Raw genomic sequence first — 24,276 nt, 5'->3', positions numbered from 1 at the left:
AAGCTTCGGCACTGTCTAGACTTCAGAGAGTTTCCTAGTCTCTCTGAGCCTAGTTTTCCCTTCTGCAAAATGGACATGATGGTACCTTCCTTGGATGCACAGATTCTGTGCTTTAAAAACACAGCCCTATAGAGGAGGCCACTGAGGTTCGAGAGGAGGCAGAATTTACATTCTCCAGAGCATTGACTTAAGAGGGCTTCGGGCTGGGTCCTGAGAGATGAATAGACTGCTTTCTCTGACTTTTGTTTTTCACCTACTTTTTTTTATCCCTGTGACAAAGCATGCATCCCCCCCTCACTGCCTGTCTTTGCTGTTACCATAGCAGCAATAGAACCCAGGTTCTATCTAGTCAGAGTTTGTGGCAGGACAGATTGGTTTAGTGATTTGTGAAATTTCACTCTCTAAAATAGGGACGAAGCAGTCACAGAAGCAGTAACTACGTGGTGTGGGGCAGAGCTTCTGGACCCTCTCACAGTAGGGGGAGAGCCTGCTAGTCTGGTTGTTGGGGTTATCAGGGAGGGCCCGTACTTGAACTGATTAAGATACGGTGTTTGAGAACTGTCCTTCACTCTTCAGTTTCCCTTCCCTGAAGTTTCTCTTTTTACACTGCCTGCTTTCATATTCGGCCACCAAACCTCTGTTCTCAGATCATTCATTGTTAGGAACTTGACACAGAAGTGATTTAGTGGGCATTAAACAGAGTTTCTTATCATTGATTTCAGAAAACATTTATTATGGGAAATTTCAAACATAAAAAGTAGGTAGTATTCCTCACCCAATTTCAATAATTATCAATTCATGACCAGTGTCTATTCTCATGGAATTTCACCCTCACCCATACTTCTGAAACAAATTTCAGAAATTATATCACTTAGTCCATGAATATTTTAATAGAATTTCTAAAAGACAAGGATTATTGTTGTTTCTGGTGTGTGTGTGTCTTTAACATGACCACAACATCATTTAAATTGACCTTGGAGATAGTTTTTATCCTTCTTGGGGAAGTACGAAGGATAAAATTATTGACTTATACCTCTTCCCATGAAGGTTTAACTGCAACAAGAATTTCCCCCTTGTAATAAAAGCTAGAAATTCAAACAGCAGGAACAACTATTTTCAGACAGTGGACAGCAGGTAGCATAGACTGTGAACATGAGAGAAGAGAAATAATTAAGAGGAGCCCTCTGATTTTCTCCACTGTCTGAAGCCATTTCCAGGCCACGGAGCGGGAAGGAGAACTGAAACAGAGCCCAGTAGCCCCACTGAACTGAGGAGCAGAGATGAGAAGGAGGGGAGACTGGCTAGAATTTGTAGGGAAGTTTGTGAGTGGGGAGATGTGGAACGGAGAGATTGAGAATGCTCTAGGTATCTGCAGAGCAGTCCGCTTGTCTGTGCAGGTATGCGGCAAAATTCTATAAGGCCAGGAAAGAAAGCAATGGGTTGAATCATTCCCAGTAGTAGGGCTGGGAACAGTTTACATTGCTACCAGCCAGAGTGGAAAGATTTACAGTATTTGCAGCTTGTTTGTTGGACTTTAATGGGCTAAAATATATAGAAGACATATGTTGATAAATATTGTTTTGATAAATATGCCTGATACAGAACCCATGCATAAAAACCAGTTAGCAGGAATAGGAAACTATTAAATCATATGATAATTCTGAGTGGTATAAAGATAAGCAGCACTATCCATCTTTATTTCTTAATAATTTTTAACAGTTCTTGGATTCTCTGTAAGCTTCTCCTATTTATTCCATTTGTTATGTAAGGAATGAAAATGTATTTTTCTTTATTCTTATATGATTATTTCAGTTGTTGTGAAATAGGAATGTTTACAGATATTTAACTGTGATCAGAAAGCTTAATATAAACTCCTTATAATGCAAGCTGTTATTTTTTTAGCAGCCCTTAGCCTCAACACCTATTGATTGATTTTCAGCAACTTCATCGGGAAAATGAATGTGACCAATATCTTTAGGCTTTATTATTTTCCAGCCTCTCTTTCCTGATGGGATGAGTAGGGATCCACACGCGACATCTGCCAATCTACTGCATACCACTTCCAGCTCTTCGATAATGTCTGCTTGATGATATTTCAGTTCAAAAGCATTATTGCCTATGAAATACAATCTCAATTAATCATTTATTCCTTTATATATATGATAAAGCAGACCAACAACTGTTTTCCAATTAAAAACCTTTCTTTTTTAAAAATTAAAAAAAAATTTCTGATTTATTTGAAAGAGAGTGAGAGCAATCACAGAGGGAGAGGGAGAAGCAGACTTGCAGCTGAGCAGGGAGCCCGACACAGGGCTCGATCCCAGGACCCTGAGATCATGACTCAAGATGAAGGCAGACGCTGAACTGACTGAGCCACTCAGGTGCCCCCCAATAAAAACCTTTATAGAAATCCTGTAACCACCAAACATAGAAGTGCATTCATTTATGGAGGTGCGAATTACTTGCACCCTTGACCAGACAGCCTGTGCCAATGGAAGCAATGTTAACTTTTTACACAAATGGTAGCATGCAGTGTTACTGTTGTGTACCTTGATCTTTTTCATTTAACACTATTCATTCATCCATTCATTTATCATTTGACTTTTGCCTACAGAGTTGCTCCTCTGTATCAGGTCCTGTCCCAATGCTGGGGATGCAGCCTGCCTTCTGGTGCACTGTCCTGCCACCAGGAGTAATTCCAGGTTCAGACTAGCAAGGCAGCTAGTAGGACTCAGTTGGACCAAATCTAGCATGAAGTTTACGCCACAGATGGAAACAGGTCAGGGAAAACAGCATGCGAAGCCCATTTGGTGTTCGCAGTGGTCCAGCAGCTGCAAGTGGGGAATACAAACATAGTTTCTGTGAACGAGGTCAAGGTATGTGTGATTCATTCTGAAAGAGAGAATGTACTGCCCTAGTTCCCCACCTGCCTATGTAATTCCATTTACATAGACTCAAAGCTTGAGAGTCAATTTGCCGCTCTCCCAGTAAACGGGACGGATAACGAACTCATGGTATCCGCATTTACACAAGGAAGGGGTGCTGTGAGAAGGTAAACTGGGATCACCTCCCCAAGCAGGTCTGCTGCTCATCCTTAATGCACAGACACACTCTTGTTGGGGAGATGGTCAAGACCAATAAGTGGGTCCTAAGGACAGTCTGGGTGTTATCATGACCAAGAAAGGAGAAAGACACAGAGGTACTTTGTACCTTAGTGAGGGGAATCCTTGTATCTTGTTATTTGCAAGCAGGTAAATATATCCAAGGATTTTTGCACAGAAGCAGATTTTCTGGGTCAAAGATATGTGTTTTCTCTGTAATTTTGATAACCATTGCCAAATTTTCTCCTGTCGAGTTTGTTCTACTTAATACTCCCACCAGCCATATGTCTATTTTCCTGCACCTTCGTCCACAGAGTGTGATCAGAGTTTTGAATCTGAGCCATCTGATAGATAAGGCATATCATCTCATTCTTTTGTGCATTCCTTATTATTATGAATGGGTTCACACATTTTTCATATGCTTAGGAATCATTTGGCCTCCCTTTTCTATGAGTGTTGGTTCGTATTTTTTACGCATTTTCTGTCTTTATCTTATTTTTTATGTGTGTGTGATTTGTGTGTGTGTGTGTGTGTGTGTGTGTGGTTATATCGTCATTTATTTTCAATTTGACATTTTTTTTTATTTGTTTGTGGTGTTTTTCTTATATGTAATTTTAAACTTCTATGTAATTTAATCTATCAATCTCTTGTGGCATTCCCATTCTGGAATTATAAAAATAATTTTATTTTCTGTTTTCTGATAGAGCTTTCCCAATATTTTTAATATTTACATTTTTGGTCCATCTGAAACTTATTTTGATATAAAGTGTGAGATGTAGAATCCAAATTTATCTGTTTTCTTTCTCATAGGATATGCATTACACCACCATTTATTGAATAACAACATGATAATATTTCAGAGTATATATCTGCTAATAATTAGCCATTAGATGGGGTGCCTGGGTGGCTCAGTTGGTTAAGCAACTGCCTTTGTCTCAGGTCATGATGCTGGAGTCCTGGGATCGAGCCCCACATTGGGCTCCATGCTCAGTGGGGAGACTGCTTTTCCCTCTGACCTCTCCCCTCTTATGCTTTCTCTCTCTCTCTCAAATAAATAAGTAAAATATTTTTTTAAAAATTTTATTTATTTATTTGGCAGAGATCACAAGCAGGCAGAGAGAGAGAGGAGGACGAAGCAGGCTCCCTGCTGAGCAGAGAGCCCGATGTGGGACTCGATCCCAGGACCCTGAGATCATGACCTGAGCCAAAGGCAGAGGCTTAACCCTCTGAGCCACCCAGGCGCCCAAATAAGTAAAATCTTGAAAAAAAAAAAATAAATAACCGCCTAGAATATACACATTTCAGGCCTTTGCCAAAGACCATAACCTCAAACTTTTTGCTGCTGAACTTTTATTTTGAGCACTGTGATGAGAAATGATCTATAGGGAGGACTGTTCAAAGGATATTCATCTGAGGGACGCCTGGGTGGCTCATTTGGGTAAGCGTCTGCCTTCTGCTCAGGTCATGATCTCAGGGTGCTGGGATCAAGCCCCCTGTTGGGCTCCCTGCTCAGCGGGAAGTATGCTTCTCCCTCTCCTTCTGACCCTCCCTTTGTTCATGTTTTCACTCTTGCTCATGTGGGCTCTCTCAAATGAATAAAAAATCTTTTTTTTTTAAATTTTATTTATTTATCAGAGAGAGAGAGGGAGAGAGCGAGCACAGGCAGGCAGAGAGGCAGCAGAGGCAGAGGGAGAAGCAGGCTCCCTGCTGAGCAAGGAGCCCGATGTGGGACTCAATCCCAGGACGCTGAGATCATGACCCGAGCCGGAGGCAGCTGCTTAACCAACTGAGCCACCCAGGCGTCCCAAATGAATAAAAAATCTTAAATAAAATGAATATTCATCTAAGATTTTATGTGTGTGTACATGCTTATGTTTATTTGTCTATTTATTTATTTATCCCAGGTTTTATTTCTGAATTAAGACAGATGATTAGAAAGTTTTACGTATGATTCCTATTTTTTTTTTTTTTTAATTTGTCAGAGACAGAGGGAGAGAGAGCGAGTGAGCACAGGCAGACAGAGAGGCAGGCAGAGGCAGAGGGAGAAGCAGGCTCCCTGCCGAGCAAGGAGCCCGATGTGGGACTCGATCCCAGAACCCTGGGATCATGACCTGAGCCAAAGGCAGCTGCTTAACCAACTGAGCCACCCAGGCGTCCCTGATTCCTATTGTTTTAAACTCCCTTCAGAAGAGACAACTTTTTGAAACTATTTATTTCCTCACCTCAGATTTGTCAAGAGATTTTTAAGAAATTGCATTTACTGTAGGGATATTGGATATTGGATATTTATTGGTGCCTATATAAAAATACAGAGTGAGAGGGGCACCTGGATGGCTCAGTGGGTTAAGCCTCTGCCTTTGGCTCAAGTCATGATCTCAGGGTCCTGAGATAGAGCCCCACATCGGGCTCTTTGCTCAGCAGGGAGCCTGCTGCTCCGCTGCTCTGCCTACTTGTGATTTCTCTCTCTGTCAAATAAATAAATAAAATCTTAAAAAAAATACACAGTGAGTTTTTTGTTTTTTGTTTTTGTTTGTTTGATTGTATTTTTAGAATGAAAAATCAAGGAAGCTTTGTTTCATTGTGGAAATGGTGGCTCCCTTTGGGGTTGATGTGAATTTAATTGATTTATCTTGGCTGCCAGGAACCCCAGACTAGAGATGACCATATTACACTATCGTATGGAGATTGCAGGTTCTGGAATGAGACAGACCCGGACAAATCCCAGCCCATTGTCCTTATGAACTCAGCTGACGTGGGGAAGTCATTCAATGTCTCCTTGCTTGCTGCCTCATCTTGAAGACAGGGGTAATAATAATATAATAATCCCTAACTGGGTAAAGTGGGAGGATTAAATGAGTTCAAAATGAAGGATTTAGCACAGTGCCAAGACATGGTAAACATTCGGTAAATGTAAGCTCTTATTACTGTGGACTCACACTGATTGAAGTGTTATGTAAAAAGAATGCCATTTTTAAAATAATCTACAGCATTTAGAAAATTTACACAAGCCTTAGATGCACGGACATTTGTCCTCTCATAAAGAGGTGAAACACATGTATTTGTTATTGTTCTTAATATCCAGAAACCACATTCTAGAAACTCTGAACTTGAAAAAAGATCAAACTACCTAAAACCAACCAACTAAATAGGGTGAATCTTACTTATTTCATAGAATTATAGAATCTAGGTGTTGGAAAAGAACTTAGGTGTTGTCTAATCTGGCTTCTCTTCCTGGGGTCACTTGGTAAATATTTAAGTAAACCCAGATTTTACTTTTTCTTCCCTATAAGTGAGACTAAGTAATCTTTGAAGGAAATGGGAAGTCTGTTTGAATCAGGATGAAATATATACCTATTATTTCTAGAACTTTAAGTGTCAAAATATTTTCAGAACCAATTCATGATCAGATATGTCATTTGGTTTAAATTCCGCTGGGAAAAGAGTTTCCCCCATCTTTTATGGGAAGTTGGCTGCTAGAGGGTGCGCGGTTTCACCTGGCTGCCGGTGCTTCACCCGCCTCGGTCCCCCGCTGTGTCCCTTGCAGTCAGGCGGTCATCAGCCATGAGTGTCGCTGCTGCAGGCAAGACGTTGTGCTGACCTAGAAATAACAGCTCAGAGCCGATGATGTCAGTAACTTTTAAAATAGCTTATTTAAACATCTCTTCAGTGACCTCAGCTACACTTAATGCCACTTAGCTCATCTGAACGTAGGCAGGAAATGTTAGAAGGAGGGGTGACAACTGGAACTCCAAGCAGCAGCTGTATCTTCAGAAGGCTGTTTTAGGAAAGAACTTGTTGGAACAAGCTGAAGATTGAAGATACCCTTGGGGTCAATGACTGGGATGCAGATATAGAAACTGCGTGTCCCCAGCCCCGCAAGTCTGGGGGAAAGTCTGGTTCACAGCCTCAGTTGCACTTGGTACTTTTCAGCTGTGCACAGAACTTCCAGGATGGGAGCTCTGGTCCTCTTCTCTGGGCCCCTGTGTACTTTGAAGATGCTGCAGGAGATGACTCACGTGGACTCATGGAAACGGCCTGTCAATTACTGTGGGCTTCCCCTGTTGGTCTTCTTCGAGTCTCTCCTGCAACCCCTGAGGCCACCGCAGCAGCCCGGTCTGTCTGCTGCATCAGGGCTGGGGATGCCTGACATCAAGGACGCTGCCGTCTGCTCTGTGAGCATGTCGCCTGTGGCAGAGCCCAGCTGAGAGTGGTGCTGTCGCCCAAACTCCTGAACAGCTGTACTTGGTCTTCTGGAACCTTCTGTGTGCTAAAGCTACACCAAAGCAGTGGGTACTCTGGCATATTTTAATGCCATTCCTCTGTTATTTGGACACCAAAGCTATACCATAAAATCTCCAACATGCTTTCCCTATAACTACTGAGACATTTATGGCCGTTATTAGACAAGCCCTTGTTAACCCTTTGATAGTATATTCCTCAGCACCTAGATCATCATAGGACTTCACCCCTTTTGAGCTTAATAAAAGTTCCATGTTTGCTATATAAAAATTAGCACATAAAGTCTCCAACTTGTTTGTGTCCTGCTTTTTCCACTTATTCCTATTGAATCCCATTCATTTAATTCTACATATGCTTCATAAATCAGTTAACCAAGTTTTTATTCTTGCATATTTAGATACCCCTAACTTCTCATTATTATAAACCATATTGCAAAGAATTATGCACTGCATTAAAATCTTAAATTTAACCAAGGTACACTCTTTAAAAAGAGGTCTTCTCTAACTCCATAATCCTCAGAGGGGGAGGAAGAACCGGCAAAACAGTACACCTGCAGTAGTAACCACCAGAGTGGCTCAGTGGCTTAACAAAACAAAACTTAAAAAAAACCCAAAAACCCAAAACCAGTTCCCACCACAAAAACAGTTCTTATTGATTTAAAGCCTTTCCTTTTTTATATAGAGGTATAATTGACATATAACATTAGATTAGTTTCAGGAGTACAACATGATTCAATATTTGTACAGTTTGAGAAATGATCACCACGGTAAGTCTAGTAACATCCATTACCATATGTAGTTACAAAACCTTTTTTTTCCTCATCATGAGAACTTTGAACATTTATTCTCTTAACAACTTTCAACTGCGCAATACAGTAGTATAGTCTCCATGCTGTGTATTAAATCCCCAGGACTTATTATTATTATTTTTTAATACCTGGAAGTTTGTGTCTTTTGATTTCTTTCCCCCATTTCACACCACCCAGCACTCACACTTCTGGCAACCATCAGTGTGTTTTCTGTATCTATGAGCTTGGCTTTTGTTTTGTCTTCTTAGATTGTGTAAGTGAGATCATATGGCACTTGTCTTTCTCTGATTTATTTCACTTAGCGTAATACCCTCGAAGTCTATTCATATAGTCAGAAATAGCAACTTTTCTTTCTTTTTTATGGCTGAATAGTTTTTCACTGTATATGTATATGTACACCATACCCTCTTTATCCGTTCATCTGTTGACAGACACTTAGGTTGTTTCCATATTTTAGCTATTGTAAACAATTCTGGAGTGAATACAGGATGCAAATACCTTTTCAAGTTAGTGAATTGTTCTGCACAAATGGAATGTGGACATAACTATATGGAAATTGTTGCACTGGAATCTCCATCTGCACATTATGGAAATGAAGAAGATGGAGATGAATGAACCAATACCTGTACATTATTATCAACTAAAGTTCATACTTCTTAAGATTTACTCAGGCTTTTCATAATGTGCTTTCTCTGTTCTGGGATCCCAGCCAGCAGCTCACATTACATTTACTTGTCATGTCTCTTAGCTGTGATAGTTGCTCAGACTTTCCTTGTTTTTGATGACCTTGACAGTTTTAAAGAGTGCTGGCCAAGTTTAGTAGAATGTCCCACAACTGAGGGTTGTCTAATGTTTTTCCCATGATTAGGTATCACGGGTACATAGAACATGACTTATCACTGTTGATTTTGACTTTGATCATCTCTCCACCATAAAATTACTCTTTTTCCCTCTTTTCATACTGTACTCTTTGAAAAGAAGTCACTGTAAGCAGCTCACAATTAAGGAGTAGAGAAATACGCTCCATCTCTTTGAGGAGATAGTATTTATGTAAATTATTTGGAATTCTTGGAATAGATTAATCTATTCTCCCTCATTTATTTATTTATTCATTTACTTACCTATTTTATACCTTGAGAGAGACATATATATACATGAGGTGATGCTACAGTGATGTAGCATTATTTATAATAACCTAAACATAGGAACAACCTAAATGCTCACTGATGGATGAAAGAATAAAGAAAATACAATATACAGGTAGAGTGGAATATTATTCAGTCATTAAAAAAATGAAATTCTTGCTATTTGCCACAACGGTATGCTAAGTGAAGTAAATGAGGCAGAAAATGATAAATGCCAATCTAAAAAAAAAAAAAAAATCTAACTACCAACCTAAAAAAATCCCTCACAAGACAAAACAAAGAGACAGAGCTCATGGATATAGAGAACAAATTGGTGGTTGCCTGGAGCAGGGTTAGGGGTAGGTGAAATTGGTGAAAGGCTCAAAAGGTACAAATTTCTAGTTATAAAATGAGTAAATCACGCAAGGTGATTTATAGTTGATAAATGGTGATTATAGTTGATAATACTGTACTGCATATTTGAAAGTAGTTGGGAGAGTGGATCTTGAAAATTTTTGTCAAAAGGAAAAAGTTTGTTACTATGTAAGGTGACAAATACTAACTGAATTTATCATAGTGATCATGATAAATGTTTTGTTTTGTTGGGGCTAGGATGGGGTGGTGGAGTGGAATAGAGTTTATTGAAGAAGAAAATAGAAAAAAAATATATATAAAATAGAATGTATTTGTATATTTATGGACAAGAGTTATTTGTATTGCTATCAATTATCCACAATTTATAGAGTTGTAAAATAATTCAGATACAAGGAAAAGCACAAATTCCATAGAATCAGATAACCTGGAATGGTGTGCTGTAAATGATGCATAGTTTTCCACTGGAGACATGCAGTAGTCTTTTTTTGCTTATTCCAAAGACTTAAATTTTCCTTACACAGATACAATGTCCTCTAAGTATGTTTCCAAGGTATTAGTCACATGTGAGAATTAAAAGGAGGAAAGAAAGTGATTTTTAAAAGTTAGCTTAGACACACATACATGTAAAAGATATTGGAAGAGGTTGTAATTATTTGATCTGGGAATGAAATCTGACAACTGAAGAGCATTTGCTCCAACTGGTAGGCGAAGAAAGTCCTAAATAAAATGTCATTGATTCCGACAGTTCCTCAACTGACCACTAGGTGTTGCTAACCAGGCATGATGATCTGCAGCAGGAGGAGGAGAAGCAGGAGAGGGAGCCTCCAACCCATCCGAGGTACACTCAACTGATCAACAAATTTGGGGTGCCCTTGGTGGCAAGACATTTTTACCTAATCCAGCACTTGGCACATGGTAACCATTAAACACATATTTCTTGAAATGAATTGTTCAAGATGCAGAGGTGATTTTACATTGTAAGCATCTGAATGATAGGACATTTCCTATGTAAGCGTTCTTCAAGGCCTCTCACCATACTAGGCAAATGGAGAAAGCATCATAAATTAGAAGTCACTTGATGAATTAAACAAAAGGAGATCAATATAGCCATGACATCAGACTTGGTAAATCCATGAACTATTTCCATCGCTTGTACAAACACAACTGTACCAAAATACTTGTTGAAATGCAGATGTGGCAAATCATCACTTTATTGTTTCTGTTTCACTCCAGTGCCATCATATGTTGATTCTTCCACTCCGCCTCCCCCCAGTTTTTGAGTAATTTTGGTGCAATGACAAATGGATGGCAAGCCATCTATGATTCTCCATAATCTGTATTAGCGAAAAGTGAGAAACAGAGAGGCAGCAAACACTGACTATATAAGGAGCTGGAAGGAAGGAGGAGAGTGAATCAGGAGGCTCTTAGAAAACCTCAAGAGCAGATCTTCTTCTCTTTCCAACTCCCTTGTTCCTCAGATGCCTTTTGTGGACATCAGTTGGTGTTGCCTGCCGAAGGACCTTTCACCCTTCTACTGTTAATAGCGCCCAGAAATGAGCCCCTGCACAATTGGATGCTGTCCCGAAGGGCGGTCAGTTCGCAGGCTCCCCCTTCAGGTGGCGGAGAGGTAAGCACGAAGCCAAGGGAGGCCAATCAAAGGCTCCATTCCTGGGAAATGACCAGCCTGAAATCCATTGGAATTCTTTTAGCTTGGTGTCTCAAAGAAACCATTCATTCATTAGTTTTCATTTCCTGGAACCTCACAGTTGTCCTGGTTTCTGTTTTTCCAAAGACCTAGTTTTCATTTTATCTTCAAGTCTATGAGCCGCCCCATATTCTTCTATCAAATTAGCTAAAGTTGGTTTCTGTTGACAGCAAAGAGTGGTGACAGGTGGAATGAAGAAAGGGAGCTAGTAAAAGAACCTAGTGCGGTGATTACTTCTGTAACTTCTGCTGAATTTACTGAAAAAGATCAGCCCTAAGGTAATGGATACTTCCCGAAAATGCGGAATATGACATTTATGAACATTTATTTTTTTTCTGGACACGTTTAAAAACACTTACAGGTATTATCTTATTTAATTTTCAAAATGACTCAGTTGAATAGATGTTACTATGCCCATTTTGTAGATGAGAAAACTGAGGCATAGAGTGATTAAATAACTTGCCCGTTTTCACATGGCCAAATTAACTTCTATAGAATACCAGTTTTTGAGAATTGTATTAATGTCCTGGGGCTGCTCTCACAAAGTACAGCAAACAACACTTAAAACAGCAGAAATGTATTATCTCACAGTTCTGTAGACCAGAAGTCTGAAATCAAGGTGTCGGATGCCAGTTGGACCAGCTGTCTGTGACTACTCTAAGGGAGAATCCATGCTTGCTTCTTCTAGCTTCTGGTGTTTGCCATGTTTGCCAGCAATTGCTGGCATTCCCTGGCTTATAGACCTGTCACTCCGGTCTCTGCCTCTGTTGTCACGTGGCTGTCTTCACTCTTCTTATAAGAACACTAGTCATATTGGATCAAGGATCCATCTACTCCAGGATTACGTCATCTTAACTAATTACTTTTATTTACAAATTAGGGTAACATTCTAAGGTACAGGGGGTTAGGACTTCTTTTGGGGGAACACAATTTAACACATAACATGAATGGTAATAGACATTATTCAGAAAGGAATTCTGTAACCAAGTAAGTTTGGGAAACACAGGATTGAACACCATTTCAGTAGGATTCTTTGCTGTAATATTTTGGGAGGGTCTTTAATTTGTTCACCTGAAGGGGAGTCACAAAGCTGGTACTATTATGGACTATTTCTCAAATATGTTTGCTTGTGGACTTCCTTTTATAGGTCTACTGTGGGCTACCATTCTGTGTGATGCCCAGTTCTCAGGCCAGATGTGAGGTAGCAGACCTGGTGAGGTCCCTCCCTACTCTTCTGGATCCTCCTCTTAACCTGCTGTATGACCTTGAGTCAATTGCCTTCTTCTCTGAGCCTGAGTTTCCCTATAACTAAGAAAAAGACAGTAATATAATTTCCCTACGGAAATTATATTTCTTCTAAGAACTAAACAAAATGAGGTTTTCTTGCTCATTTTCCTCTTCCTTTCACTGTTCTGTTTTTCTACCCTTTTAGGAGAATGTTTTTGTATATGATAATAAAATTTACATGGGGTAAATATTCAACCCATCTGCCTTCTTAGTAAGCCTCCCATCTTAGTAAAGAATGGGTTTTTTTTCTGTCTGCAGTTCCTCATTCTGTCTTCCACCCAGTGAGGGGAAGAGGATGTGATCATGCGATCGCCAGCAGATGGGAAATTGTGAAAGGGACCTCACTGTAGAAAAGCAGCCCACAACTGCCTCAGCTCTCAGAGGAGGCTGGGCTTCTAACAGGACTTGTCTGACGGTGGACTTGGCTGTCTGATTGTCCAACCGACATGGAACCAAAACGGATCAGAGAGGGCTACCTTGTGAAGAGGGTAAGCAGAACTACCACCTACAAGGGTATCACTGAAGATAGGGTTGGGGAGGATTGGTGCCCAGCTTTGGATTCTCTACCCACTCTCTTCAAGAATGTTTTATGCTGAACCTATTGGGGTGACCCAGGAGAGCACGACAGCCTGTAGAGTGTTGGGAGGGAAGCCAGCACACATTCTATTGCGTTCTGTTTCTTAAAGGTAATCTAGTTCAGCTCAGGCATCAACACAGCCTGATCTTCTGGGACTGATTCAGAAGGTGGGGACCTCAGCAAAATCTAAATCATGATTTAGAGCATTTTTGTCGCTAGCTGTGTGTGTTTATTATGCTAGAAGACTCACACCCTTCTGCTGTAGAAGTTACTCAATGAGATTATTCCTTATTCCTCCTCTTACCATGTATTTATTGAGGAGAGGAAAAAGAAAAGGATTAAATGGAAGCTGATATGACACAGTAACTGTATCTTGTTTCTTGGGTCATCTAAAAATGCATGAAAAACCTTATCTTTTTCTTAAATTGGGCTCAAATCTCTTCATTCACTATTCTGAGTGAATTTGTATAATGTACTACTAAGGTAATAATTTTAAAGATTAGGGAATGGGGATGCAAGCTTACTCAAAAATGCTAAGTCTCACTTGTATGATCAAAAAATTGAATTTTCTTAGCACTGCTTGTTTTTCCCCTAATGCTGGGTGTATGTCATATCATTGTGTGAATTCACACACAGGGCTGGTTGGCATCCTGTGGGCAACACCTCTGTGAACAGATATTCTCACAATGAGCCATGTGAGCTCAGCTTGTCGGAAGTGAACTGAATTCAGGACATTCGTTCAGATGCCGAGCTTTTCAACTGAATGAGCACCTCATGTCACTGTTTTAGGTCATCTGTTGGCTTAACATTTTGGCCTAAAATGTTCTACTTAAGAGGGGGTTAAGCAGCACACATTGTTGCCTGATTCTGTTTTGGTTTAAAGCTGGAAGGGGAGTGCACCTGGCTGGCTCAGTTGGTTGGGTGTCTGCCTTTGGCTCTGGTTGTGATCTTGGGGTCCTGGGATCAAGTCTTAAGTCAGGGTCACTGCTCAGTGGGGAGCCTGATTCTCCCTCTCCCTCTGCCTCTCCTCCAGCTTGTGCTTTCTCTGTCTCTCTCAAAAAAACAAATAAACCTTGAAAAATGAATTAAAGCTAGAAGGGACCTTAGACCACCTGGCCCCATTCTCCCATTTCCAGGAGAAGAAACTGAGACCAGGAAGCTGGGTGACTGTCCAAGGTCACATGGCTGTGACAGTTGACACCAGAAGCCCACTCGCTGGCTTTGGTTTCTGACTCATGGTGCTGAACTCTGTCCAATACACCAAGATTTTCTTAGAGTCAGTGTAATGTGGGTTAGGGTTTGTAAAGTATTTGTGGCAGCGAGAGTTTTAAGTGGGTGCTGGAGAATAAAGGAGCCCACAGCTCATTTGCTCTTTAGCTAGCATAGCATCATTAGCTATTTTGAAACATGCTTTGAAAAAGACGCACATATACACACAGACAGGTGTATGCGGATTCTTTGCAATAGATACCAACATTCTCTTTAAATGTTGAGTAATAATTAATGGTGGCATTTCTTTCCTGATTGCTTGGGCTAGTATCTGGAGAAGAGCAAGTGAATGGAAACATTTTGCTGTGAAAATTGCTGTTGTTTAGTTTGTGTGTTCACATTTTAAACTCCATAAATGATAAAAAATATAGAAGACTAAGTGAGATAAGTGAGGCTGCCCCACTAGAAAATGGGGATGAATGAGTTAGGTTTGTCAAGCTTACAGATTTATATTAATAGTTTTTAATCAGTGTGAGTAATTCTCTCAGATTATGGCTTATAAAAGCCAATTTAGAAAATGTACCTAGAAAAAAAGCATAGTGAAATTTCATATTGATATTTCCACAATTTCCATCTTCCTGATTCTCACGTCTGTAATTTACAATGAAATGTAATGTAACATAATGTAATTTTTGCATTTTTCTCTGGAAACTCTTGAACAGTCTTTGTTGTAATGTGTTAAGACTCTCTAATTTATCATTTTGAAGAAATGTCTGATTCAGAAATATTCCCTTCATTGGGAACTACACCTGAAGCAGAATTTCCTAGTAATGTTTTTAGACACTAAGTTTCTTCCAGTTGCCTCATATATATGGATTAAAAACTATGTATGTCAGGAACCTGGCACACAGTAGGTGCTATATATGTGGCAATGATTATTTATATCAGTATTGACATATACTTCAGTGGGTAAGGCTCCTTTTCTAGATGCTAGCAGGGATATATGTACTGATGCCTGGGTTGGTTGTCAACTTAATAGTGAAGAAAGGACCATGGAAATTTTTCTGTGGCAAGGCTATTAGATGGTTTGATTATAGTTGTTGATGTTAGAGCATGACAAGCAATGAATCTCCCTTCATTTACTTTTTTCTCTTATGCAGTTTAAAATACTTGGGTAGTGATAAAGAGTATCTTTTTCCCTGTCTTGTCTTGTGAAATAACTTTATTGGAGATAAGATGTTTTGGTTGGCAAAATACAATATTAGAAATGCTGGTGGAAGGATTTTGTCAAGCCAGAAGTCTTGGGGTCAACAGTCAATGGCATCGACTATGAAAGGTTCCTGCTTTTCTTCAGTGCAAGATAACCATACACAGTCTACAATTCTGGTTTCCTGCTTTGCCTCCTGCCTAAGGTCTTTAAATAGAAATGATGACTAGAGAAGGAGGGAAAATACATGATTCTGTCACTTTGCAATTTTTCATTCTTAATAAGACCTAGATTTCCTTGCCCCAGGGTCTTGTCATTTTTTACTTTAAGGGAAAAAAAAAGAACCCTTTGAGCTGACCATATAGCCGTTAACGACTGTATGACCGTGATCTAATTCAATCCTAATCATCCTCTGTGATAGTATCCTTATCTCCATCTTACAGATGAGAAAGCTGAGGCTTGGAGACACTGTGTGACTTGCCCACAACTAAACCACTGCTAAGAGGATGACCTGAGATTCAAATCCAGGCTTCCTAACAGCAAACCCCACCATCTCATCAATCCACGTAGCATTCTAAAAGGCAGGCTTACCCAAGCCAGCAAAAGGGAGGTTGGACAAACTTACCAGAGCTAGAGTGGGGCCTGGACATATTGCACTGGGGGCAAGAGTGGGGTTAGTAACCTCTACCTCCCTTTTTCTCTGATGAGGAGTTGATTCCATCCAATAAACCCAGACATCTTTTGAATGTCCTTGAAACCATACTAATAATCTGGGTATGTTTATAATCAATCATAACTTTAAAGAGAGAGAGAGAGAGAGAGAGGAGCAGTTTTCATGCAATGAATAAGCTAGACTCCACTAAGTCATGTTCCAAACCAACGTCATTCCTAGTGGTTTCTGGAGCAAACTGCTGTTGACAGATGGACAAACAACCAGCAGGCACTTTGTGCAGCAGGGCAGATCCCAAGAGTGACTTCGAGCTTAGGGTGGTCTGTGAGGCTGGGCGAAAGCTCAGGAGTTGGGGTGGTGGGAAAGAGAAGGATGGGGGTGCTTGGGCAGCAGAGAGAAGGACTGCAGAAAACTGAGGTGGAAGGAAGAAAGCTGAGGGGGTGAAAGAACAGGAGAGTCAGGAGTCCCAGCCCAGGAATTCTTTCGCACAGCAACCTTGTTTGTCTTCCAGATACGCTACCACAAAATAAATCCCAGCAATTTGCATTTGTTGATTCGTCACCATTTGTAATAGCTCACCCAGGTGGTCCTTATCCTGCAGCAAAAGACAGATGGAAGCATTGAATGTGTTAAGACATTTGATATTTATAACAACACCACAAAGTGGGTGCAACTATTATCCTTACTTTTCAGAAGAGGAAACTGAGGTACAAGAGAGGCAAAGGGCCTCCTTGCCCAAGGTCACACAGCTCTTAAGTAGCAGAGCTATTCTGCAACTCAGCAGTGCGGCCTCAAGGTCATGAGCCATGCGTGTGTTACTTGTGGCCCTCATGGGCTCATTTTGCAGTGATTTTCTTCTCTGGAGCTCTGTTGCTGTGATGATGGGTGGTGCCCAGGACAGCCTTCACACTATTGCCTATAAACTGAAATCTTACCTATCTATGTGGTTACCATTTTTTTGAGTAGCTCCTCTAAGCTAGCCTCTGTGCTAAGCCCTTTAGCTTAAATATGTATCTCCCTTAAATATAGTATCGCCTTTAATCTTTGCAACAATGGGGAGTAGGTGTTTAATTACTTTCATTTTACAGGTGAGGAGACAAAAGCATTTGGAAAAATTAAATAACTTGGCTAATGCCACACAGCTTGGAAGAAGCAAAGTTGAGATTTGAATGTGAAGCCCTGAGACTCCAGAAATCATTCTGTTGAACACTTGGTGCCATTCTTCTATTGCTCACCTCATGTTTTTATTGAGAAATTGTCCAATTTAGGAAGGTTACTTACGTAAAAAAATATGCTCCTGAACAGATTAGTTTCCTTGCCTTGGAAGAATTTAGATAGGTACAAATGGACCATTTATCCGGTACAAAATCAACATGTTATACAAGTGATTTCACAGATCAGACTGGAATTAGATGATACAATTGATGAGGTAGCAGAAATCGGGACTTTAATACAACAGCAACTTAAAATGACACGTCCCATGCGTCTGGAAGGATAGATGATACTTACTCACGGTTCTGTTTTAGTTGGATACATAGTTTGGCTCATAATAGGATTGCCTTTGAATTCCAGCGAAGCCGCAACATATGAAAAGAGAAGTCTGAGGGGAAGGGGAAGGAAGTTAAAGGAGGTGTTTGCACTCTGTGGGAGGTGTCTGGGAGGGGTTCGCAACACCAAATTCAAATTGCCCCAACCCGCAGCAGTGAGTGGTGGCTGCTTTCTGCGAAGCTATACAAAGCATGCTTCACTTTCTGTGTTGGTCAAGGTCCTTCCCCCTCCTCCCCGCCTTAGGGTGGGGACAGACAGCCTCTTGGTCAATTTTATACCCCAACTCCCAGGCCAGGGTCTGAAGCACAGGAGCTGTTTTATCATAATGTGTTGAATGAATGTGTCTCGAAGAAAGAAATTTGCCAGAAATAGACCCAAGAAATCAGGGCCCCATATTATAGTAACTTTTAAAGTATTAGAAAACATTTCCAGTGGAGGATTCAGTTTTAGATGATCGTGTTAAATGTTTTTAACATGTGTTTGTTTTTAGCTTGTAGGTGACACCCAAGGTTTGGCAGGGCATTGTAAATAGAAGACTCAAGGACAGAACAGACAATAGGTTTTTTTGGAATAGTGTGTAGAACCTGAGGGTTGAAAGGCATATTGAATACTTAAATAAGTATTTCATTGACCTTTCCCATCTATGGTTTATATTTCTTTTACCAATTCACTAACAAGCATGCTGGAATACCTCTTGTGATGGGGAACTCACTAATTTAAATTTCTCCCTTAAGTTGCATAACTTAAGGATGCAACTGGCTAGATAATAGCATTATTCCCATTAGCCAGATGCAAACTGTTTTTTTTTTTTTTTTCCTTCCCCTGAAATCTCTACCTGTTAGGCTTCCAAACAGTCTATGATAATGTTTCACACCTTTGAAGACAGTCCTCATCTGCTCTGCCTGTCCCCTTTTGTGCCCAAACCTTGCTTCTTCCCCCAAGAGAGAGATGCCAGCTTGTCACGCTCTTTTGAACAGGCCCCGGTTAGCTGCAGCTTTGAGATTTCCTGAACTCAGGATCATTCTCCAGGTACACTAATAAGCGCAGAATAACAGGGAATAAGGAGTATTTATTGGGTGCTTATTATGTTCTAGATATTCCCCTACACAATTTACATGGACTATTTTGTTTAATATCCCAATAACGTTAAGAAATAGATAGTAGCATTATTCCCATTAGCCAGATGTAGAAACTGAGGTTTAAAAACTTGCTAAAGGTTACATTACTAGAATGTAGCAGAACTGGGATTTGAGCCTCGCCTAGTCAGCTCCAGATCCAGTCACCTACTGGTTATACTCCATTTAAACTTAGAATAATACTTTCATCACTTTAGATCCTATGCTTCTATTTATAGAGCCTAAAATGACTTGGATTTTTTTGACAGCCCACATCAAACTGCTGACTCACAGAGCTCCTTTTTTTTTTTTTACATGCCCCTTTCCCCACATCTTCACCAATACATTTTATAACTCTTTTGAAAAATTTTATCTATTTGACAGACAGAGATCACAAGTAGGCAGAGAGGCAGTCAGAGAGAGAGGGGGAAGCAGGCTCCCTGCTGAGCAGAAAGCCCGATGCGGGGCTCGATCCCAGGACCCTGAGATCATGACCAGAGCTGAAGGCAGAGGCTTTAACCCACTGAGCCACCCAGGCACCCCCCCCTTTTTTTTAAGTATAAAAGTATAGTTTTTATATGGCCAAATATCTTGTCCTTTAAGATTTCTTCCTTTGATGTCATGTATTGTCAGACTCTTGTGCACAAAACTACACCAGTCCCAGGATGATGAACATTTTCATTTAGATTCTGGAATTGCTCACAGTTATGTAAGAAGAGTAATGAAGATGGCATCTGAGGGAAAATGGAAAGAGCATAAAATTGAGACTCAGACCTGGATTCAGATCACAGTCCACATGGATTGAGCAGATGAACTAGGCCCAGTCACTTCACTGGGCCTCCATGTTCTTACCTGTATGATGAGCATTGGTAGATGATCCTAAATGCCTTTCTGGCACAGGCGCTCCAGGATCACACTCCCAGGTGTGCTACTGAATGGGCACCAGGAAGCTTGGGGACAGAAGGGGTAAATACGGGGGTGGTCAGGGAGAAGTGCTGTCAGGTTACTCCAGCGAGCAGCGGCAGAAATAGCTGAGGGGAGAGAGGGCCCACACAGTTTCGCCACCCTAACCTAACTCACCACTACCAAGCCTGGAAGAAAAGTTTCGACTTTATAAATGGTCAGATTTCTTTTGTTTTGTGGAACTTCGGCCTCCTCGCTGAGCAGGAGCCTGAATCCCAGGGGACACGATCTCCTCTGAGGGACCTGCCTGACCCAGTCCCTAAGGCTACTATGCTTGAATTAGGAAAACCCAATGGCTCTGGAGTAGCTTTGTTTTAATTGTCAAAGAAGGAATGCTGTGCAGGCTGACCTCTCCCAGTTTCTCTCGGTTCCAAGGTCAAAAGCTCTGAGTGACTATGGCCATGATAAGTCTTTGCTAGGCTTGAGGTAGGATATAAAATTCTGGACTTGAAAGGCACTTTTGCAGTCATCTAGCCCAACTTCTTACTCCTACTTCGGTGAATATGTCTTTGATTATTTTTAGATATTTTGTTTTTTTATTAAGACGTACCATATTTTTCTAAAATTACATCCCAAATTTTATTATATAGTAGTGTCACGGGTTGTTCATTTATTTATTAATTTTGCCCAATTACTTCAAAAAATTCCAAGCCCACAGAGAAATAGGAAAAATAGCACATTGCCTGGATTTACCAACTGTTAACACCGGGGTGCATTTGCTTTCTCTCTCTTTACCTCTATATCTCTATATATAGACACACCACACACACACACACACTCACTCACTCACTCACTCACTCACTTACTCATATTTTTATGCTGAGGTCTTTGGGAATAAGTTGAAGACATCATGCTACCTCACACCTAAGTACTTCAACATATATCTCCTAAGAATTAAGACATTCTACACAGTTTCTAAACTGGATGGGCCATTTTGCACTCCTGTCAGCCATGTATGGGGGTTCCAGTTACCATCCTTGCCAAATCTTGCTTTTCTTAATCTTTTTAATTTTAGATACTTTCGTGGGTGTGTAGAGGTATCTCATTTGGTTTTAATCTGCATTTTCCTGGTGAAAAATGATTTTGGATACCTCAGAGGCTTTTTGGATATCCTCTTTAATAAGAAGTCTCTTTCAGGTTTTTGCCCATTTAAAATAGATTGTGTTTTTCTTACTGATTTGCAGGAGCTCTTTATATTCTGTATTTCTTTTCTTTTTTTTTTTTTTTTTAAGATTATTTATTTATTTATTTGACAGAGAGAAATCACAAGTATATGGAGAGGCAGGCAAAGAGAGAGGAAGGGAAGCAGGCTCCCTGCTGAGCAGAGAGCCCGATGCGGGACTCGATCCCAAGACCCTGAGATCATGACCTGAGCCGAAGGCAGTGGCCTAACCCACTGAGCCACCCAGGTGCCCCAGCTCTTTATATTCTGAATAGGAGTTTCTCTCAGATAGATGTAAAACAGAGAAGTATTATGATTTCATGTGTTGGCATGGGGTCTGACATTGCCTACTTTTTACAAAGATTTTTTAAAAAAATTTATTCATTTGAGAGAGATTCAGACAGAGCAGTGGGGGAGAAGCAGAGGCAGAGGGAGAATCAGACTCCTCGCTGAGCTGGGAGCCCAACATGGAGATTGATCCCAAGACCTGGAGATCATGACCTGGCTGACCCACCCAGGCCACCCCCACCCTGCCACTGACATTGCCTATTTTTTAAACAGGGAAATAATCCAGTGGTAATACGAATAGTTCTTCTGCCTGTGCAGAAAAGAGATAGTGTGTTCTAATTTAAAATTACTTTTTCAGTAACTAAAACAAAGGAAACACTTGGACAAGCAAAACGATTAGTCCCGCAAGTATTTATCTTCATGGCATAAATAGTCTTCCTTTTGGGCAACTGGACCTTTATATAGAAGCTCTTTGTATTTTAAGATAAGCAGCAGGATCTGCTGGGAACTGGATGATAATCCTGTTTTGTGGTAGTCATGACAAGGTGACATCGTGGGTTCAAAGATGAGAAGCAAAGAACCTCTTCCTTTTCCAAAGTCCTCCCAAAATATAGAGAAGAAAGAGACCTTCTTGATGTAGTCAGAACAGTTAATTGATTGCTCTAAGTGTGGTTGGCATTAATCCCAACTGAAAACATTCTCAGTAAGGATTTTCCTCATTCACTCTGTCTTTATAGGGCACTTTGCAAGTGATTTTCATACAGCTTCTCCATGCTCATACACAAGGCCGATCTCTGAGTTTCTTCTTGATGTTTGTATTCAGATAAAATCTGATTAGGCCAAAGGACGGGAATAACTGCAGCTACCATGCCACCACTTACGGCTTCCACGCCCTTGGTCAAAACAGCTATTCGACTCTGACACTTTTCCAGTGAGTCTGGCCTCAGACATCGGCTACTATTCAGTCTGAATTGGCACTTGAGATCTATTTGCAATCCCTAAGGGGAATGAACACAGTGGGCGGAGTTGGAGCAGAAAAGAAGCTGTAGAAAGCCAGCCTGAACTGTCCAAGAAAGAGAATAGAGAGCCATACCGTATTCCTTCAATAATGGCCTATGGGAAGCTCAAGACCTGCTTATGGCTGTATATACATTTTATCTTAAAAATTTTTTTCTTTTTAAATTTCCATCTGAATGGCCATCCTCTTCTCTCCTGAGGGCTGCTTTCCTACCAGCCTGGTCACACCAATGTGCATCACTTGCATCCACACTGGCTAAAGCTAGGCTGTTTATCAAGTTATACTCCATCTATAGAAGAGTTTTAGAAGGGGCGCCTGGGTGGCTTAGTGGGTTAAAGCCTCTGCCTTCGGCTCAGGTCATGAACCCAGGGTCCTGGGATCGAGCTCTACATTGGGCTCTCTGCTCAGCTCCTCTCTCTCTGCCTGCCTCTCTGCCTACTTGTGATCTCTCTTTGTCAAATAAATAAAATCTTCCAAAAAAAAAAAAAAAAAGAAAGAAAAGTTTTAGAAGTCATTGTTGCACAGCTCCTTTTGTTGTCATTACAGGGAAGTATGTTCAACACCTGGAAACCTATGTGGGTTGTACTATTAGAAGATGGAATTGAGTTCTATAAGAAGAAAAGTGACAACAGCCCCAAAGGAATGATTCCCCTGAAAGGAAGCACACTGACTAGCCCTTGTCAAGACTTTGGCAAAAGGATGGTGAGTCAACATCACTAGCCATGGTAGACACCCTGTCACGCACTGACCTTTAAGCCTATGCACAGCCTACCATGTGAATGGTGCTCCCTGGGTCTGTCCTTCTCACCACCACCCACACTCCAACCCGGGCATTTCGGTTTCCGTTGGCCAAGCACTTCCAGAATGGAGTTGGCTGAACTGCTGTGCTTCATAAGGGACTGAGCCTTTGAAAGGGATCATTCCTAATGGGATGTGTTTTGATTTTTAGTTTGTGTTTAAGATCACTACGACCAAACAGCAGGACCACTTCTTCCAGGCAGCCTTCCTGGAGGAGAGAGATGCCTGGGTTCGGGACATCAAGAAAGCCATTAAATGCATTGAAGGAGGTCAAAAGTTTGCAAGGAAATCCACCAGGAGGTCCATTCGATTGCCAGAAACTGTTGACTTAGGGTAATTTTCTGTGTTTGCTTCCCTCCACCCCTTCCACAACACACCCATGCCCCCACCTCCCCATTGTGGAAATCTCACAACAGATCCTGTTGCATGGCTTGCTTTGGTTATCTCTGAAGGCTGAAACCACTATTCCAAGTTGATACAGTCTGAAGCAGTGATCGTAACCTCTCCAAGACCTAGCAGCTGAGGAGAGGAGGCTAATGGAGTATGAACTCCCTCATTTTGGGTAACCTTGACAGAGGGGGAGTGAGAGAGAGAGAGAGAGAGAATGTATAATTGTATTTATGAAATGGCCATAATATATTGCTTAGTCTTGAAAGTAAAGTTCAGAATTTCTAGATAGGTAGGAAAAGGCAGGGACTATGTGTCGAAGCAGGTAAGGTTTCAAGTTCAAGTTCATGCACTTACACAGCCAACAAGAGCCAGTCAAGGCGAACACCCATTCTGGGCAGAAGCCCGTGATGTCCTGACTCGGTTTAATGGTCTTATATGTTGGCTGATTTGGAATTGCAAGTGGTAGTTGCAATTTAGATAGTGTAGCCTAAAGGTTTTCAGAGACTCACAGGTAAATTCAGCACCTGCCAGGGGTTAGGAAGAGGGTTTCTTCCTTCCTGCATGTTTTACATCTCCTACCACATGAGACTGTTTCCCCAGAGTCTCTTCACTCCTTGCTAGTTTTGTTTTTATGTTGAACATATCCTGAAACAGGAGCCCTGCCTGGAGGAGTTCCATGTTAACATGTCCAA

At 40.9% G+C, this 24,276-nt stretch overlaps 1 protein-coding gene and 1 long non-coding RNA gene across 3 annotated transcripts in view; one reads left to right on the top strand and one right to left on the bottom strand.

Moving 5' to 3' along the window:
• Nucleotides 1–6,576: 6,576 nt before the first annotated feature.
• The window catches only part of LOC309870797, a 21,674-nt gene continuing 3,974 nt past the window's right edge, over nt 6,577–24,276 (bottom strand). Inside the window, exons 2-3 of the long non-coding RNA XR_014314823.1 lie at nt 19,818–19,915; nt 6,577–6,699 (exon numbers count right to left, since the gene is read on the bottom strand). This is a non-coding gene — a long non-coding RNA (uncharacterized lncRNA). The remainder of the gene's footprint in view (nt 6,700–19,817; nt 19,916–24,276) is intronic.
• PLEK (pleckstrin) overlaps nt 12,914–24,276 on the top strand; it is a 26,287-nt gene continuing 14,924 nt past the window's right edge. The window contains exons 1-3 of one of the 2 annotated variants that reach the window (XM_082743247.1): nt 12,914–13,127; nt 22,943–23,098; nt 23,346–23,527. In XM_082743247.1, coding sequence (XP_082599373.1) covers nt 13,086–13,127; nt 22,943–23,098; nt 23,346–23,527 — 380 coding nt within the window. In that variant the 5' untranslated portion in view covers nt 12,914–13,085. The remainder of the gene's footprint in view (nt 13,128–22,942; nt 23,099–23,345; nt 23,528–24,276) is intronic. The other variant, XM_082743246.1, reaches the window with a different exon arrangement.

Source organism: Mustela nivalis (genome assembly GCF_964662115.1).
Source record: "Mustela nivalis genome assembly, chromosome: 8".
Taxonomy (NCBI): Eukaryota; Metazoa; Chordata; class Mammalia; order Carnivora; family Mustelidae; genus Mustela; species Mustela nivalis.
This window is presented reverse-complemented; position numbering and strand designations above follow the sequence as displayed.